Raw genomic sequence first — 19,139 nt, 5'->3', positions numbered from 1 at the left:
TTAACGATCCAAATAAAATAATACCCTAAAATTTATTTTATTATCTATTTTAAAATAATGATAAATATTTTACTTTTTGTAATTTTATTTATCATTCATCATTTTCAATCAATTATATTAATATATAAATAAATTAAGTTAAATGCAATAATATTTGTACTAATCAATATAATTTTTTAATTTGGGATTATTTTTAATTTCTATAAAAAATAATTATTAGACCAAAAAAACTTTTTAAAATACCAAGATACAAAAAAATAATATTAAAAAACCTCATACAAAAAAAGTTAAATTTAAAATAATAAAAACAAAACACAATAAAAATTTTTAATCAAATGCATCATCTTCAATTTTTTTTAAAATGTTAATTTTTCTTACCTAATTTTTCAATCTATTTTTTTATCTTAGTTCAAAACATTAACTATTATATTAAGCATATAAATTTATTTATTTTTTAATTAAGAAATATTACACCCTTTTAAGTGTCTTTTGTTAAAATATTTGAGTCTTAACATAAATCAATGATAATATTCAACTAAAAGATTTAATAATTATTTGGCTCAATAAAGTACGTTAAACAAATAAAAGATATTTTTATAAATATGACGTATAAAAATTATAACACTTTTAAGAATGATTAATCAAAATGAATAAGTAAATTAATACAAATTAAAAGAAAATTAATTTATTTATTCCAGTTAAATTAAATAATAATTGATCAGTTATAGTCAATAGTTAAACAAAATATTAAATAATTTGATATTTATCTCAATTAAATAAAATAATAATTAATTATAATATTTTAAAAAAATATTAATCAAAATACATAAGATAAAAATTAATGTAAATTAAGACAAAATTAATTTATTTTTTTCAATCAAATTAAATAATTAATGTGATTATTAGTTATAGCTAATATGATCAAATAATTTTAATCAATAATTTGATATTTATCTTAATTAAATCAATAAGTGATTAATTAATTAATGCATCTAAATAAATTAAATAAAATAAATAAAAAAATACATTACACGTTAGCTATATTATTAATTGAAAAGAAAATCGATTTTAATAGTATATAATAGATATGGTTAACTACATACATTAGACTCATAAAAAGTCATCAACAAATTAAAGCTTTCTTAACAAATTTCCCCACTTATGTGATTCGGATTCAAAATATTTTATTAAAACAAAGGAGAATTTATCACTTATTTAATTCCAGCTATTTTTAAATATTCATTTTATCTTATAAGTAAAATTAATATTTTTCTATTTTTGGATGAGTTACTAGACTAATATAAAATTCCATCCAATTCAAATATTGTTGACCCTAAATTTTTAATCCTAAAAATTAATTTAAGAGGTGAAAAATACTTGACATTTAAAAGTTATATTTATAATACATAACATTCGTAAATACTAATCAAATGCAATAATAATGGGGAAAAAAGGAAAAAGGAATTAAAGAAGTAAAAGAAAAAAGAAGGTAGTAAAAGTAAGGGTAAGAAAGTGTAAGAGAGGAAGTAGAGAAGGGGAAGATGGTTGTATTAGTTTAGACGCGTAAGAAGGTGTGGATGTTGGTGAGCCAACCCTTTTGCTAGCTGGCTGTCGGGGAGAGGTCCCCAGATCCCTCTCTCCCTGCACGTGACTACGGTGATGATGATTTTGATTCCACTCTCTCTGTAACGGAATTTCAGATTCAAATGCCAGATTCCACCTCCAATCCTCCGATCCAATTGCGGTAAACTCACTCTCTCTTCTCGATTACCGTTTCCTTTTATTTATTTACATTTCTTTTTTTCGATTTTCCGTTATCCTTTAGCTTCTACCTTAGCATTATCGGTTTCACGTTTCCGCATTGCTTCTTTCCACGTGCTTTCTTACGATCGACTTCGATTTCTGGCTTTCCTCTTGATTTCGAGTCAAAACTATAACGAGCTGAGTTCGTACGTTACGTTAATACATATGTAGGTCTACTCTTCTTTCTTTCTTTCTTTCTTTCTTTCTTTCTTTTCTGTTTGATCCGAATGCAGTTTTCTAAGTGAATCTGTTTTGTTGTGCTGCTCTCGGTTATGAAAATCGGAATTAGAATCCGTGAAAACGAACTGGCCGAGCTGAACTTTAGAGGTTTTGCAGTGTATATTGAATTGTGCAATGCAGGCATTCTTATATTTGCTTCTGATTTTTCATTTTCCCTGCTATTTGAGTGTTCGTCATATGAGTAGAGTCTTACATTTAAGTGGATTTTTGTGTCGTTATTTTTAGAAGCGACTAGTTCTATTGCTGTGTGGTAAATCACAGTGTTGTTGTGTTTTAGTGGTTTGACTATAGATAATTATGATAAAATACTATGTAGTTGACCACATTTAGTGCAATGAGATTTCGTTGCCTTTTTTTTTTTGGCAATAATACTGATCGGATTATTCGAATGCCTTATAAAACAAAACAGAGAATTATTTGAAACGAAATCTGGAGCTCCCTAAAACACGTTCTAGAAACCACAAACGGGAAGACAATGTAGGGGAATAATGAAAACAATCTATCCTGGGAAGAGAATATATTAGGATTATCTTGCGCAGGAATAATCAGTTTAGATTGAAAATTGAGGATGGAAAATGAATTAGTATCGCTCAAAACGGAGATACGTGAGATAAGAGAGCTTTGGTATGTCAAATAATAGTTATTTTTTGGTGACTTTAGCTTGGCTAGAGTTTGCACTTGTATGTGCAACATTTATTGTGACGAGGATTGTAAAGAATAATAATGGTACCAATGTTGTTTCATGTGTTGATGCAGTGTTTGATTTTACACTAAAGGATTTCCTTTTTGCTTCAGTGGAGCTTACATACTGATATGCATAATGCATATAGTGTTTCCATATATAAACCATTGTTGGTCACGTGAAGTGCCGAGTTATTGTTTGGCTTAGAATTTGGAGGATAATTTAATAAACTAGTAAAAATCAGAGTTTTTAGAAAAGAGGTACAAAATATGGTAAGTTCCTATGGGAATGCTGGTGCATTTACAGTTACAATTGAATAAATAACATGACTTGGATGTCTAAACGCTAGAACATTGGACAATGTTATCCTATCATGCACTAAGATAATCCGATTGTATAGATGTTAGCATAATTTGACATCAGTAACCTTTATAGTTCTATCTTAGCACATTACAGTTTAAATTGGTGCATTTATGTAAATCCCCAGAGCATTATGAGCAAGGATGTGAACATAAGTTGTTTGTCCATTACAAGAATGGTTAAGTTATTTGAATACTTAATGGATATGCAGTATAACCTTGTCCACTTGTGCATACTGAAGATAAGTTCTGCCATTTATCCTAGTTTTTTGTTTTCCTTGTATTTCTGGAATATGAATCAGTATTCTGCATCATTGATGTACAAGAATGAATCGTAGTGTTTCTTTATGTACAATTTTCATTAATGGGAAATGGATCTCTGTTGGAAATGATATACAGAAGCTCTCAATAGTCAACCTTTTATCATGTGGGTTCTTACCTTCAGAGAGTGAGGAAAGACTACCCACCCCACATTTAGTATCATCTGGTTTTTGTTGGTTGTAAATGTTAAACTGAGAGATTTACTCTCTTGCATTGTGGATGATTGAGTTAGATTGTCTTTGCCTCCTTATATCCTGTGAGCTCCAAATATGGATTTTTTTTATTAGTGAAAAATGGATGGGTCAAAACCAAACCATTAATCCATTATATGATAAAAATTGTATTTGAAAAGTTCAGTTCATGCATGGCCCAATTAATAAATACTACCTCCATTAAGAAATAACTGTCCACTTTTGAAATCATACTTTTCCATAAATAATTGAACTTGATGGCTAATGGATCCCTGTATGATTTTGCTACCCTAACAGATTTATAGATGATATATGGGTGGAGTTGAGGAAATTCTAGCAAAATTGCAAGCTTCATTTTTGTACATTGATTTTATTGCATGTTAGTTGCACATGCTTTTGATGTGTTATGTGATGACTTTGAAAATTCTATTTCCTTTTGTCTGCAAATGTTGATTTCTCATTTTCATATTTTGTTATTTGATTCATTTAGGCTGCAGCTTGGTACAATTGAAGCTGCTGAAGTTTATATTTCAATGATTTGTAATTAAAAGACTATCTTTAGCTTGATATGTCTCTTATGGGTTAAGAACTGTGGCGAGATGGTTTTAAATTCCAAATATATAAGACCATGGAGGAGACACGAGAAGATGCAGGCCCGTCAGAGCAAGGTCCATCTAATGTTTCATGGTGGCCGTCTGACTTCGTTGAAAAATTTGGATCTGTTTCATTGGGTTCTCAAGAGGAGGCCTTAAACAATAAAGAACCCCCTAGACATTCTGGTAATGATATTTTGTCACCTAAAAATGCATCTCAAGTTCTCTGGAGCACAGGAATTCTACAAGAGCCAATTCCAAATGGATTTTATTCAATCATTCCGGTGAGGATTTATTATGCCATTTTTATTTGGTTATAGTTTTACATTGTTCAATATTGCTGCTCATCCATGGATCATGACATGCATTATTGTTTCAGTTTTGTGGTGGTACTGTGCTTCTTGTTTCGCTATCTAAATAGTCTTGTTACTAATTAATCTGATCATGTCCAGGACACAAGACTCAGAGAACGTTTTGATAGTATTCCTACCTTGGATGAGCTGCAAGCTTTGGGTGGAGAGGGTTTTAGGGTTGATATCATTCTTGTGGATTCAGAAAGAGATAAAAAGCTGTCCATGTTAAAGCAACTGATTGTGGCATTAGTTAAAGGATTAAATTCGAATCCAGCTGCAGTTATTAAGAAGATAGCTGGATTAGTATGTACTTTATTATATCTTGTTGTGTACCTCTCTTTTTGAGTATGAGGATGCCTACTATATGAGTGTTGGGCAGTTTTCAACACCTTATAAGTTTTTTCTTTTCCTTTTACACAAATTATTTTACTATTTCAGTGTTTATTGCTTCAAATAATGCATTTAACTGATTCTTTTGCCAAACAATTTTCACATGAATTATAGTGCAAAGTTTTCAAGAAACATTTTGATAATTTAAAATTTATATTTGCTAATACTTTGCCTTTTGCTTTTAGCCAGCTGCAACTTTGTTTTGGTGAAACTGGTGCCCAATAATTATAAGTGATTAGTCTGATGATTAGCATTAGATGATTGGATCATTTATTTTTGGCTAATTTTGTTTAGTGGAATAATATTTCTATGTTCTTTCATTTTTACTTTTACCCATATTTCTACACAGGTTACTGATTTTTATAAGAGACCCAATGTGGAAAGTCCAGCAAAAGCTGCACTAGATGAAACCTGCCACTTGTTTGAAAATCGAGGTGTCCAGATGCTTGGGCAAATTAAACATGGTTCATGCCGTCCTCGAGCTATCTTATTCAAAGCATTAGCTGATACTGTAGGTCTTGAAAGTAGGCTTGTGGTGGTGAGCTCCAATATCTCTTGGTGGGCTTGTTTGTTCTCTTCTATACACTTGATTACTAGTTTATGGAGTTGTTAATATAATTCATATGCAACAACAACAACAACAACAACAACAACAACAACAACAACAATAACAACAACAACAACAACAACAACAAAAACCACAACTACTAAGCTTTTTCCCACTAGATGAGACTGCAACCCATTATTTCCTACTGTAAACCATGTTTTTAGACAAGCCATTAAATTAAGTCTTGTGAATAACTTTCAATTGGCGTTTTTAATGTTCTCCACCTCTAGCCATTGTGCTGCTCTCCATTCAATTGCTTTTTATGGTATTCTCACATGTCTAAACTGCCTACAATGAGATTCTACTGTTTTGTCCATGATAGGTGTTATACGAACTACAAGTCCTATCTTGTTAAGTTGCCCACTCAATATAGTTGGTGTGTTTAGCGAAATACTTAATGGCAAATATTCACTATTCCATGTTGTTTGCTAGTTTTTGTTCCTTTCTCCCCTATTGGTATAAGAGGTTAAGGGCCTGCTTTGTTATTTTGTTCTGTTCATAATCATATCTAAATTTTGAAGGATATTTCTTGCACTTCATTTTTCATCAGGGCTTGCCAAATGATGGGACTGTTGAATGTGTAGACTCATACAAACACATGTCTGTGATTGTTGAATTGAATTCTGTGGAAATGCTGGTTGATCTTATGCGATTTCCGGGCCAATTGTTACCACGATCAACCAAGGCAGTTATTATGACTCATATTTCTGCAGCAGGAGAGAGTGATTCAGCAGAAAATGATTCTTGTGATTCACCATTAGAACCAAACAGTCCCTTATATGGGGTTTCAGAGAGGTTAGATCAAAGTGGATTTGAAAACCGTTGTTACTATTGCTTGGGATTATCTTACTTTTGTTTCCTTTAATTTCATTGAAATTTGATATTGGTGCTCCTCATCTTAATATATGTATAGCTTTTTGTTGAAAAAAAAATGATACCATCAAGACTATAGAAAAATAATATAAGAAGATGGGAGGATAACAGATCCTCCTTACAAGTAAAAGAAAAAAAGCCATCCATGTGTTAGTTGTAACCATAGTATTGCAATTAAGTTTTCTAATTCTCTTGTTAAATAAATGTTGACACCGCATATTTTTCCTCTGATGTGATATGGTTCCACATCATCTCCCAGCAGCAAAGTCAATGAGGATAACATTGTTGCAAGTTAAAATAGGGGGACTCAAATTGGAGATGTATAGAAAGGGGAAGTTCAAAGTTTGAGAAAGAAAGCTTTTTTGCTTTATTACTTTTGATTTTTACTTCTTATTATGCCATTGATTGTGAGATACAAAATTTTTAGTCCTCTATTTTTTTTATTTTTACTTGTTCTTCCAGTAAGAGTTGTGAATTTACTGGTGTTGGTTTTCTTGGTCCCCTCTGACAGTGCTGAGAAGGAGGAAAACCTCCAATTTCACAGAAGATTTGAAGCTTCTTCGAATGCATCAGGCCGATCCTTACGTAACATGATGTTACGATCAAACAGTTGTTTGAGGTAATACTTTTGCATTGATCTTGAGATGTTTTGCTTTAGCCTTCTCCAGTTATTCTCAATTGAATTAAAGACGTTCTTCTATTTTATTTTCAGTGTATAGTCTTTTTGTTAATTAGGGTCAACCTTTTTGTATGATTATGTGAAACCTTTTTTGACTAGAGTCTCTAAAAGGTGTACAACACCAACCGTTTCTTGTTGATTGGTTTTGTCAATTCCCTCAGTTTGTCTCATAGTGAACCCAACATTGCAACTGCATTTGGTCGGCGTAGTCGGAGAAAAGCCATTGCTGAACAGAGGACAGCTAGTTCAAGGTTATTCATAATTCCTTTTGTTTTTTAAGATTGATATGAGTGTGCATATGTTAGGCTTAGACTCACATTTAAGCATTATTATTCATGATCTCAGTTTTTCATGCTTTGTTGTCCCTGGTCCATATAAGCTTTTCAGTTTCAGCATGTTGATGGGCTACAGCATTCTCTCTGTTATAAGGCAGAGATGTAGATGTTGTTAACTAGAGCAAGCTTTGATGAAAGTATGAAGATATCAACAATGAAATTGTCATTTATGCAATATGATATAATAGATTAGCTGAGCTTATCATTGATTATTCTTTCAAATAGGGAATTCTTTTATAAAAAGTTAATACTGGCCTGTGATTGTGAAGTTCGCTACTGCTTTATCACAGTTTTCATATTTACCTTTAGTGGTGAGATTATCTAAATAATCTCCATATCTTATGTACCATTCTTAGAATCAATTGCCAATATGTTACCCATATTTTTGTTTCCGACCTGGTAGTTGTGTTTCCAACTGATCTGTGTAGGCAAATGTGTCAAAACAATCTCCAAATTGCACATAATAACTTTGAAATTAAAGAAATTTATGATATGTCCTTTCTGTGTGTGTCTATTCACTTATAGGTTAGCATATGCGTATTTCTTGCTTTTAATTAGTCTGACTATTTTACTATTTTTATGAATTTAGTGCTAAATTTATCTATACTGTCTCCAAATTACACATACTGAATATGGAATTTAAAAATTTATGGTCAGTCATTTTGTGATTCACATATTTCTGGATTTGCAGTCCAGAACATCCATCATTTCGGGCGCGTGCACGGTCCCTGCTAAGTGGTGATAGGACAGCATTTAGAGATTTTGCTGATGATCAGGCTACATCAAGGTTTTTGTTGATCCATAGTATTTGCTTATGTCGTATAGTTCCCTGACATAAATGGGAGTTTTTTTAGTATCGAGTAAAATTGAGTGAAGAGTGAAGATTATAACTAAATTTTAGAGTCTGTACATTGCACATAATGTTTGTCTGTCTATTTATTTGTTTGGTTCCCACCCCCTCCATTATAAAAGGGTAATCTTCAATCTTCATTGAAACTGCTCTGCACCATAGCACGACTGGTCATAAATAGTTTTGGAATGAAGGTAATTATAGAGAGTTGGTGGTAGCATTGATTATAAAGATGGTAGAATCTTGTCATAGGTGGATGGATATGTTTGCGAAAGACCTTTAGAAGCTCCAGTTAGAAGAGTACATCAGATGGAGGATAGTCCTGAAGCTACGTTTAGGAGACCTAAGGAAATTTCAGAAGAAATTATTAAAAGAAGTTTAAATATATGGGCTAAACTCAGATATGATCTGTAGTAGGGTACTATGGTGCTGATTGATTCATGTAGCTAACTCGGCCTATTGTGATAAAGCTTGGCGGTGATTGTATTCCTTGCCTGTTTTTGAAATCTCATACTATGTGCAATTAGGGGGCAAGTCCATTTTGTTTTCTTTATTCCCTCCTCATCCCTTTTCTTCACCATGTTTTTGTTGCTTTGTCGAGTTTTTGGCATTTGTCTTGTTTGCATAGGAACATTAATAATTATATGTGACTGAATTTTTTGGGTTATAGATTTAATGATTTTGCATTTACTTAACTAAAACTGTGTTACGGAAGATATTTAATGTTTCTTTTCCTTTTTCAGTAAAATACAGTGATAGTTTAGCTTTTTAAGGTGTTCAAAGAGTCCTTATCGAATGACATGCTACTCTGAGTTGTGACCAAATACATCAATCATAGATTTGTCTTGAGATTCACTGAAATAAACTAACGACATTTCACTAGTAGTTTCTTTGTATCTGTTTAGCTCCAATAAGACTCAACCCGACATTTGATCTAGTATCCTGACTAAGCTCTTACAGGTTGTCTCCACAAGTAACTAAATCATTAAGACAATATTCTACCATCTTTTAATGGTATTTTCTATATAATCTTTATCTCTAATGTATTTGTTCCTAGTCCTATCTATTATGTCGACTTATCCAGTGCAACACACTCATCCCCGTGACAAGTGCATATTTTCTTGGTTTTTAGTAGCAACACTCAGTCTCATATAACACATATCTTGTCTCTGCACTGGAATTAACCCTTAAGCTTGAGTAATATACATTTTAATTACCAGTATATTGAGGGGAACAAAAAAATAAATAAATAAAGACGTGAAAACACCTGAATTATCAATAGAAGGTGCACTGGACTAGGACTACTGTGATACTTAACCTTTTCTGCTCATAATTTTGTTGTTACTTTGGAGGCATATATTCATTGTCTTGCTGTATATTCTATGATGTAAGTTCATGTTTCCTCAATTTGGAGGTATATTAAATTGGATTTTGTAAAAGATTAATTTTTGTTTTTTTATTGTTCCATTTTCTTCTCTTGTTCATGAGTCTCTTGTTACTTTGCATGGCATGTTGGTTTTTTATTTTTATTTTTATTCTTTTAAAGCTATGATTTATAAGAGAAGCTTATTGGGTCTCAGATCCAGCTATAGGTCAGATGGTGCATCCTCATCAGAACCACGTCGGCCACGAAGAAGAAGCATCAGCATTACACCAGAGATTGGTGATGATATTGTTAGGTTGATTATTATTCTAAAATGCTTGTTATTTACTTACTTCATTGTGAAGTTTGCTGGCACATCATACCTGCTTTGAAATTCTAGAGTGAATTGTTTGGAAATGCATGATTTTTCAGATGCAGATATTGACCTCCTCATTTTTTTTTCTGCAACAAACTTTTTAGTATGCTTTGAAGGAACAGGTGTGAGGTTAGGTCAGTGTATTAAAGAGGGTCTGTGCTAATTGAGTCTTCATTAACATGGCTTCCCTTTACTTCTACAAAAAATACAAAAAAAATTAACCATCGTTGGACTAGAATTGTGTGATCGGTTAATCTAACTCAACTTCAAAATGAACTAACTTGACTTGTTATGATGAGAGGTATGATTATTTTCACTGGGTTCTGCTTCTTTTAATTGCCGTTGCATACCATGCATGAGTAATATTTGAGTTGACTAATTTAATATCCCATTGTTTCTAATTTTCGTTATGCATAGCCATTTGTTCTTTGAATTATTTATTTTATTCTGTATTGGCTGAGATGTATGGTGCGTGACAATTCATGATCTGTAGGGCTGTGCGGGCAATGAATGAAACCTTGAAGCAAAAACGGGTGGATGATAATTCATTCTCCCAGTCTCGAAACAATCAAATTAATGAAGCAAATCTTCAGCAAAATGTATGTGTATTACTTTGGTGACAAAGCAATATGTTTTTATTTAAACATTTGTTTCTCCTTCCCAGCATTTTTGGCATCTAATGAAACAGTTCCTTGCGTTTCCCTGTCTGGAATATCTTTGACCTGTTATTTAGATAGTCCTGATCAAATGTTCATTTCTTGATTGAATGATACCAATCTTGTCATGTTAAGAATTCTGATTTCTCTGTAGCTGGCAAACTGCATTTTTCACTTCTTTACCCAAAATAATTCTGGACTAGATTCTCCGATATCTCTTGCGTTGGGTTCTTTTAAATAATATTTGAGTGTCAGTATTCTCTGATTCCCTCGTAATCCAGAACATTGTACTCAACTCTTTTATGGATGCCGTTTGTTATTTAGTTGAGATAGGAAAAAGAAAATATAAAGGTAAAGGGATGAGTATATAAAGTACCCAAGAAGATTTGGTGGGGCAGCAAATAGGGTTTAATGGGTCTGTGGTCAAATTTTAGTTAGGTTAAGTATGATTGGATGAGGCTTAAAGGGTTAAAATATACCTGCTGAGTTGTATGAACTGTATTTGAAAGAATGTGATTCTTGCACCTGCTAAGTTACTGTTTATATTCAACTATAACAGGAGTCAAATTTCCATCTTGATGGTCATGTCCATGTAAATTCACAAAAGGCAATGTCATTACCATCTTCCCCACATGAATATCGAGGTCAGTCTTCTGAGAGAAGTGGGCCATCAAGACGTGACGTGAACCATGAGCTGGAGTCAACTTGGAATAAAGTCCTTCTCTTTCATACTTGCTGAAACTATACAATCTTGTGTAGTGCAATTCAATGTCATTGTTTTGGCATTTGATAAACGAAATCCAGCTGATGGAATTCTTAGAGAAAGAATCAAAATTAGAGGCTCAGCATACAAGGAATTTACATTCTATCATAATACCTTTGATTTTTTAAAGTAAATTCTTGAATAAGATATCACCTCCAACGACAAAGCCTTTTACCAATGGAAGGGGTCGGCTATATGAATTAAATGATGACACTGTATTCTTATATATATCATGATTGAAATAAGCCCATTGGTTCATTATGATGTGTGATCTATTACATGAATTGCTTTCAGTAATACGTTATCGACATCCAGATTCTTTTCATCTCTGCCTTCATTTTTATTTGTGTAACTGAAATAAAGCAACAGTGGCTTTATTTGGAATTTCGTGAAAATCTACTGTTGTATATAGCAAAGCTCAGTGAAGAAATAGTTGCTTGCTTGGCCATCAATGTAGTTTTTCTTTCTCCAGGGTTTTTTGGGGAAGTCTTCCGTGGCATATGGAATGGCACAGATGTTGCAATCAAGGTTTTCCTGGAGCAAGATTTAACTGCTGAGAACATGGAAGACTTTTGCAATGAGATCTCAATTCTCAGGTTTCTTGCCTTCAATATGCCATTTGTCAATTTTTTTCTGGTGTACCAAACATTTGCTGACTCTGTTTCTCTTTTATTCTGGTTCAAGCCGGCTCCGACATCCTAATGGTATTCTCCAACATCCAAACTAGTTCCTCTTATAGTTATGGCTTTCATCAACTGATCTTGCACATGTCTTCTAGATATGGCAATCAATGCAAGGCAAACTAAATTGTTCTTAAATTGTTTAATGAATCTTAATGCTTGCTGTTATTTATCTAGTGGTGAAACTTTGTGCAGTTATCTTATTTCTCGGTGCTTGCACCAAGCCTCCTCATCTGTCAATGGTTACGGAATACATGGAGATGGGATCATTGTATTACTTGATACATTTGAGTGGTCAAAACAAAAAGCTTAGCTGGCGGCGAAGATTAAAGATGTTGCGTGACATATGTAGGCAAGTGTTATCGTGATTTATATCTTCACTGTCATTTATGCTAAATATGCATTACACACATCAATTACTGCTTCGTTATCTTCCTATAGATCATATCAAGTTTCATTTATTTGTGTTAACATTGATGTGAACTCATTGGTTATGTGTATAGAGGGTTGATGTGCATTCACCGTATGAAGATTGTTCACCGTGATCTGAAAAGTGCAAACTGTCTAGTGAACAAGCATTGGACCGTCAAGATATGTGATTTTGGGCTTTCAAGAATAATGACAGAATCTCCCATGCAAGATCCCTCATCCGCTGGAACTCCGGAATGGATGGCCCCTGAACTCATCCGAAATGAACCGTTCACCGAAAAATGTGATATCTTTAGCCTTGGGGTGATAATTTGGGAGCTCTGTACCTTGAGCAGACCATGGGAAGGTGTACCACCTGAGAGGGTATATTCAGACGGATGACATACTCATTTTGCATATGATTTTTTTGTTTCTGGATTGAAAACTTGTGCCCAAAAATTGGAAGCGTTCGTACTGAGACAATATTTTTTCTCTGATGATCAGGTGGTTTATTCGGTTGCTAACGAGGGTTCTAGATTGGAGATTCCTGAAGGTCCCCTAGGCAGGCTGATTTCAGGTTCGTACGTTACTTTTATATAGAAATCACTTCTTGATCGATGAACTAAAACCTATTCTACTTTATTTTGTTACAGACTGTTGGGCAGAGTCACATGAACGGCCAAGTTGTGAGGAGATTCTTTCACGCTTGTTGGACATCGAGTACTCAATGTGCTGATGCAATCTTATGCCTTTTGTACATAGAACACGGGTAGAAAGCTCTTGTTATGTTGTACACCTGTGCTTCAAACTCTCTGTGGCAACGAGTAAAGATCAATTTTATCCCCCTCTTGCATTTTCCGTGGGCAACGAAAAGAACAAACCCATTTAAAATTCCCAGAATATAGTAGTTTTTTATTCTCTATAATTGGACATAAGTGTCGCACTGTTACAGATAACAAAAAAGGGGGAAAATAAAAATAGAGGGCGAAGCAAAAGATATAAGCCAAAATCGTGGCATGATCTATGTTAGCAGCAATATGAATACACCCCCTGATTAACAACTCTTTTGTTTCTATTCATGGTCACATCACGAAGTATCGCAGTTCAATCACTAATTTGGCGCCTATTCAATGCATATTCAAAGCGGCTGCATGAACCAACCCTCATTTCCGTACTCATGTCACTCTCGGGGGCAGGATAATAATCTTCCCTCAGCTGCACGTCCCTGAGATTTGGTATCTTAAGGAAAAAATTCATGAAATGCTCATGGGCGGTACCGTGAATAAATAATTTTCTGAGTGTGTAACATTCTTGCAGCAAGCCTGCAGCTGGGAGGGAGAGACTCCTCTGGTTGACATCTTCATCTTGTGGTGGCCAGTAATCAAGCTCATCCAGACTCAAAGTGCCAATTCCGTTCAGGAAGAACCTTTCCCACAGGCTCAAATCCATCTGCCCAGACGGCGCAGTCAACGCGTAACCTCTTGTGTCACCACAATCCAGCTGCATCTTGGATAAATTAGGATAGCAAGCTAGAATGCTCAAGCCGAATTCAGTCTCGGACGGTTTCGGCTTGCCCCTGCAATCTCCTTCCACCCTTATCCTAATCTCCTCCAAGCTAGGGCAATCCTCCAACCCTGCCATTGGCAATGGCGATAGCATATCACCAACTCCAATCCAAAGCGAGAGATACTTCAGCTTGTCCCAGGTGGTTCCCCAGTAACCATTCCCATTGCTTTGCATTAGGGAATCATCAATCTCAACCTCCTCTGGTGGCGGCGAATAGCTGCATCTCTGCTTCTTATTCTGGCTTGTCCCTTCCGAATCCATGCTCGCAAAGTCATGACCAAAACACTGCTCGTCCTCCAACTTGTTGAGGTCGAAATTGAGCAAACTCTGGCCAAGGCCATCATCACTTTCCTTCATCCCGTTCCACACACAATCCACATGAAGCCTCTCAATGCGGTCTCTTATGGGCTCCAACGCCCTCAGTGCTGCGAAAGTCTCAAGGTTGAGGCAGCAAGAGACCTTCACATCAACCAAGGTCTTTCTTAGCAAACAAGTCAGAGTCCTCAACCCCTTCTCTGTGATCAGCTTGCAACCCTGCACATGGAACTTCACAAGCCTCGAACACCCTCTACCAATCTCAATCAAACCCATATCATTCAAATCGCCGCAGTTCGCAACACTCAGAGACTGCAATCCTTGACACAAAGCAACCCCATCAAGCTGCGACCCAATAGCCAAGCAAATCCCATGGAACTGCCTCAGCCCCAAAGTCCTCAACCTTGGGCACTTGGAATTCAACACTTCCAAAGCAAAACAACTCTCTCTTACATTTTTACAAACGTCTAGCACCAATTCTTCAAGTAATGGCAAACCCGAGAAAAACTCCACCATAGTCGCTCTGCTGATCCTAGCATCCTCGTCACTGAACCCTGAATCATTAGGATTCCCTCGCCGATTCGACAACGACGCGGTATCGCCCAGGTGAAGAAGCGTCAATTTGGGGCAATTAGAAGCTATGGCAGTTAGGGTTTCGTCACCGACGTAACCAAGGTACCTCGCATCGAACGTGCAAGCCAAGAGAAGGTGCTCTAGATTAGGGCACCACGCCGTGATCTGCTGAATTTCGTGCGATTTGAAACCTTCAGTGAAAGATGTCGTGAGCAGGTTGAGCCGCCGCATCGACGCGGCGGTTATGGGGTTTGCGGCGAGAACCGGAGGGAGGTCCTCCGGCCAATGGTAGAAGGAGGAGAGGTCGAGGGAGGTGAGTGACCGGCAACGGTGGAAGAGGTCAGCGAAGTCAGCACCCGGCTGCGATGCCGGCGGGCGCACGTGCCACCTGACAAGCTTCACGTGGCGGAGGTTAGGCCAAGGGATGAGGAGGAGGAGGTGAAGGGTCACAGGGGAGCGCGCGTAGAGCGTGAGTGAGGTCACGCGCGGGAACGCGTTCCGGAGCTCGATGGCTTGTTGCTGCGGGTCTGATTGGTGGCTGGTGGAGGCGGCGAAGAGTGCGTGTCCCCACGGCGAGACCAGGGAGAGGTCGAGGTCGGTGACGTAGCGGAAGCAGGTTGGGAGGATATGGAGGTCACGCGCGTTGCCTCGGAGCGTGAGGGAGGTGCGCGTGCGGCGTTCTAAGCAGCGGAAGCTCCGGCACACCAGCGACATCGCGTTGCGGGTGCGCGTGTCCGACACGGCGGAGAACACGTTCGTCAAGATCTCCGGCGGTAAGTGGGTCATCGTCGTTTCGCCGGTTCCGGCCATCAACACAGGTATTATTTTCCTCCTCTAAACTTGTGTTCTTTTGCCCCCGAACGGAGAGGAATTTTTGTGAAAATTGACGGAAAAAAAAAAGATTGGATTTTTAAGCTGTATGGGTTAATGGGGCGTGTTGGGTTCTGTTAAAATTCGAAAAATATTGGATTTTTAAGCTGAGTAGGTAATGGGTTTATGATTGTAAGTTTGTGGGTGGCTTTTCTGGCACTTACCCAAGATCCAAATCCAGAGAGAGAAAGGGCAAAGTGGGTGAGAGTGGATAGTAGTATATGGTAATGGTACACTATGTAGAAATATACAGGGTTGCTATTAATGGGTACTGGTGTGGTGTAGTTGGCTTTTGTCGGGGCATGGAGACCCACGTGATTACGATTCGTGTATGTGTATGTCTTTATATACTTCTACTCTTCCAGAGAGGTTGAGATTGAGGACGATGGAGGGTTCAGGGTTGGCTATGGCTATGCCGCTATGGGGATTTGGTTTGGTTTGGTTTGGTTCTCAGCTACTTCAATTTGAATGAAAGCCGCCCATCATCTTTTCTCCCATTTCCCCTTCTTCACAATCAATCAATCATCTGCAGAGGATGATGTGGATGCCTGATTGGCTAATTTCTCTTTCCATGGCGATCAATATAGACAGCAGGTTTAGAATTTAGAATAATGACCCCTTGTTTTGTCTCCTGCGTCTGTGTGAGAGATCTTCACTCATTTCATAAATAACTTAGTATTATTGAACTGAATACTGAACAAAAAAGTAAAAACTCTAGATAATGATCTAGAGTAATATTAATTAAATTTTGATATTTGGTTAATGGGATAATAATGAATTTAAGCACTCTGTCGAGCATTATTATAGTATCCAAATTTTGTGGTTGTTAGAGGCTCTGTCTATCAAGCTATTAGATTTTCAATAATGATATTTTTTCTTCTTATCAAACATCAAACATGATAATTCAATGTGGACTCAAGAATCTAATGCACAGGGAGAGTAATTTTGTTTTTTCGTGTAATAAAAACTTTAGCGGAGAAAGGATCGAAAATGTCAAAGTGGCGGGTTGTAAAATTCTTGTATACCCTAGCACTTACGTAGAGTGTAGACAACAAATTTTTTTTAAAACAATATTAAAAAATATGATTAAAGTTCATTTCAACAAAAAAAATAAAAAATAAAAATTTTATGTAAAAATAAAAAAATAAATTAGATACATATAAATCATAATAAAATTTAAATAAAAAATCGTCAAATTTAGTATAAATTTTTTAAATTAATTAATTCATTTAAAATCATAATATGTAAACATTTTAAGAATTAAATTAAAATTTTAACTTCCATATCTCATATCATAAATGTTAGAAATAGTTTTTTATTTAAAAAATTTGGCTTTGTATTTCAGATTTTTTATTTTAATATTGAAGAGTGAATAGAGTTTTACGTTAATGTTACAAAAAATAGAATTTTACAGTGTTCTGAGGGAGCTGTTCTATGCAAACACAATACGCAAAACACGTATTGCACTAACAATATGCAATCTATATATTTATAATACATAATCTGTATATTATAATTTAATATTAAAATAATACAATACATAATTTACGATTATCTTTATAAATTAAAAAAAACTGATATAACAGTTCGTCCTCTATGAATTCGATTGCCCTCAAAATTTTGTAAAATACCATAACTTTCAATATTAAAAAATTACATCAATTCTTATCCGATATCTAAAAAAATAACATTTCCTATTTCAAATCAGTCTTACCTTCTTTATACTTCCCACTTGTTATTCCTTCATAATTAATAACTCCGTATATGTATTGTTTTGTTAGAAGTGTTTTAGAGACTTTCCTTGCTCTTTCATTTTCTCTTTTATCGGAGAGGAAGTAAGTAACACAAGTTTCTCTTGATGCTAAAGAAACTACTTGAGATATTATAAAAGATTTTGTTAACCAGAAGTGTTAGGTAAATAATGACTATTTTAAACAACATAAACAACCAAAAATCAAATAAAAATACACTACATTCTAATTTAATGCTATTAATTAAATTATTCTTTTAACCTTTAATTCACATTATTTATACATTGTTCAAAAATGTTAGTTACTTACTTTTTCTTAAAAGTATTCAAAAATGTTGTTGATTATCTATATTTTTCGTAAAATTATTAATACATCAATTTATTAGACACTTGTAATTTTATTCCTTTAAAAAAATTTAATTTAATTCTTTAAAAAACACGTCTACAAAACCTTGATAGAATCATAGTAGCACTTTTCTTTATTTTTTTCCCCTTACATGAAAATTGCTATGAAGGAGAACTAGGTAGGAATGCTAGTAGTTGGAACTTGAACGGCATTTCTTCCCTAAAAAATAAATTAAATAATATATATTTATAAATATAATAATTAATTTAATTGTAAAAGAAATATTTTTATTTTCGGAAATAGTGGGTAACTCAGATCAAGAAGAGATAAGGAAAGAGACTAATAAAGCTCCACGGCTGGCACATGCTTTGTTTTATATATTAGTGTCGTATCTGGATAGCAATATGGGCATCATCCACTTTGACTCTAACCTAAACTTATCCTTGAAATCATGGTCAAGTTCATTGTTTCATTTCACCGTCACCACGGAAAGATGGAAAGAAATATTTCACAGATTCCATAAGATTGGACATGTTTTGGAAGGTTGAAAAATTACATTTACTTTAGTAGTTATTCATTTTTATATAATTCAAAACGTAACTATCTAAAAACATTAGTTCTTAAGTATGTTAGATTTAAAAAAAAAAGCTTTTATACGATAAAATTGTTATAAGAATGTGTGGGAAGATTATTTATATTATCTAATATTTAAAGTTAGTTTTGCAAAAAATATAACTACTTTGAAATATATAATTATAACTTCTATGGTTATAATCATTAGAAGTTCCAAAAAATAGCTATTGGTCAAGAAAAAATTAAAAAAATAGTTGTTTTTAATAATCCAAACAAGCTCTTAAAAGCGATACACCGAATAAAGTTACCATATATACCAGGACTTGAATTTATCCAGCTTATATACTCTGCCTATCTCTACTTGCTCTTTCTTTTAAGGGTAATGATTCATACACACTCTTTGGTTTGTTTTATAGATATTTTTTATTTGTAAAAGATGTTAATAACATATTTTACAAAGGTATAAGTGACATGAGGAGGGACCTCATTTTAGTCCATCGAACAATTTTAAAAGATCAATTTATCCTATTAAATCAAATAATTTTTACCAAGTTAGTCTGAGGGCTCCTAGCTCTCTGTCTTATGAAAGTTAAACGATTTTTTTTTTTTTTGTCTTTTTGAAGC

At 34.6% G+C, this 19,139-nt stretch overlaps 2 protein-coding genes across 2 annotated transcripts in view; one reads left to right on the top strand and one right to left on the bottom strand.

The window, feature by feature from the left end:
• The window catches only part of LOC107462360 (probable serine/threonine-protein kinase SIS8), an 81,061-nt gene extending 67,765 nt beyond the window's left edge, over nucleotides 1-13,296 (top strand). The window contains 16 exon segments of the mRNA XM_052252633.1: nucleotides 4,087-4,473; nucleotides 4,642-4,845; nucleotides 5,282-5,470; nucleotides 6,090-6,334; nucleotides 6,924-7,031; nucleotides 7,253-7,342; nucleotides 8,118-8,213; nucleotides 9,857-9,955; nucleotides 10,509-10,614; nucleotides 11,231-11,441; nucleotides 11,868-12,030; nucleotides 12,119-12,138; nucleotides 12,310-12,466; nucleotides 12,618-12,906; nucleotides 13,027-13,099; nucleotides 13,176-13,296. Of these exon segments, the coding sequence (XP_052108593.1) occupies nucleotides 4,225-4,473; nucleotides 4,642-4,845; nucleotides 5,282-5,470; nucleotides 6,090-6,334; nucleotides 6,924-7,031; nucleotides 7,253-7,342; nucleotides 8,118-8,213; nucleotides 9,857-9,955; nucleotides 10,509-10,614; nucleotides 11,231-11,441; nucleotides 11,868-12,030; nucleotides 12,119-12,138; nucleotides 12,310-12,466; nucleotides 12,618-12,906; nucleotides 13,027-13,099; nucleotides 13,176-13,258 (2,382 nt within the window). The 5' untranslated portion in view covers nucleotides 4,087-4,224 and the 3' untranslated portion in view covers nucleotides 13,259-13,296.
• Nucleotides 13,297-13,413: 117 nt separating this feature from the next.
• Nucleotides 13,414-16,589, bottom strand: LOC107462359 (F-box/LRR-repeat MAX2 homolog A). The gene has a single exon (XM_021129407.2). The coding sequence runs from the start codon at nucleotides 15,784-15,786 to the stop codon at nucleotides 13,627-13,629; it is 2,160 nt and encodes a 719-aa protein (XP_020985066.1). The 5' UTR covers nucleotides 15,787-16,589; the 3' UTR covers nucleotides 13,414-13,626.
• Nucleotides 16,590-19,139: the final 2,550 nt, after the last annotated feature.

The sequence above is a fragment of the Arachis duranensis genome, chromosome 8 (genome assembly GCF_000817695.3).
Source record: "Arachis duranensis cultivar V14167 chromosome 8, aradu.V14167.gnm2.J7QH, whole genome shotgun sequence".
Lineage (NCBI taxonomy): Eukaryota > Viridiplantae > Streptophyta > Magnoliopsida > Fabales > Fabaceae > Arachis > Arachis duranensis.
The sequence above is the reverse complement of the archived record's forward strand: the minus strand, read 5'-3'. Positions and strand labels throughout refer to the sequence as shown.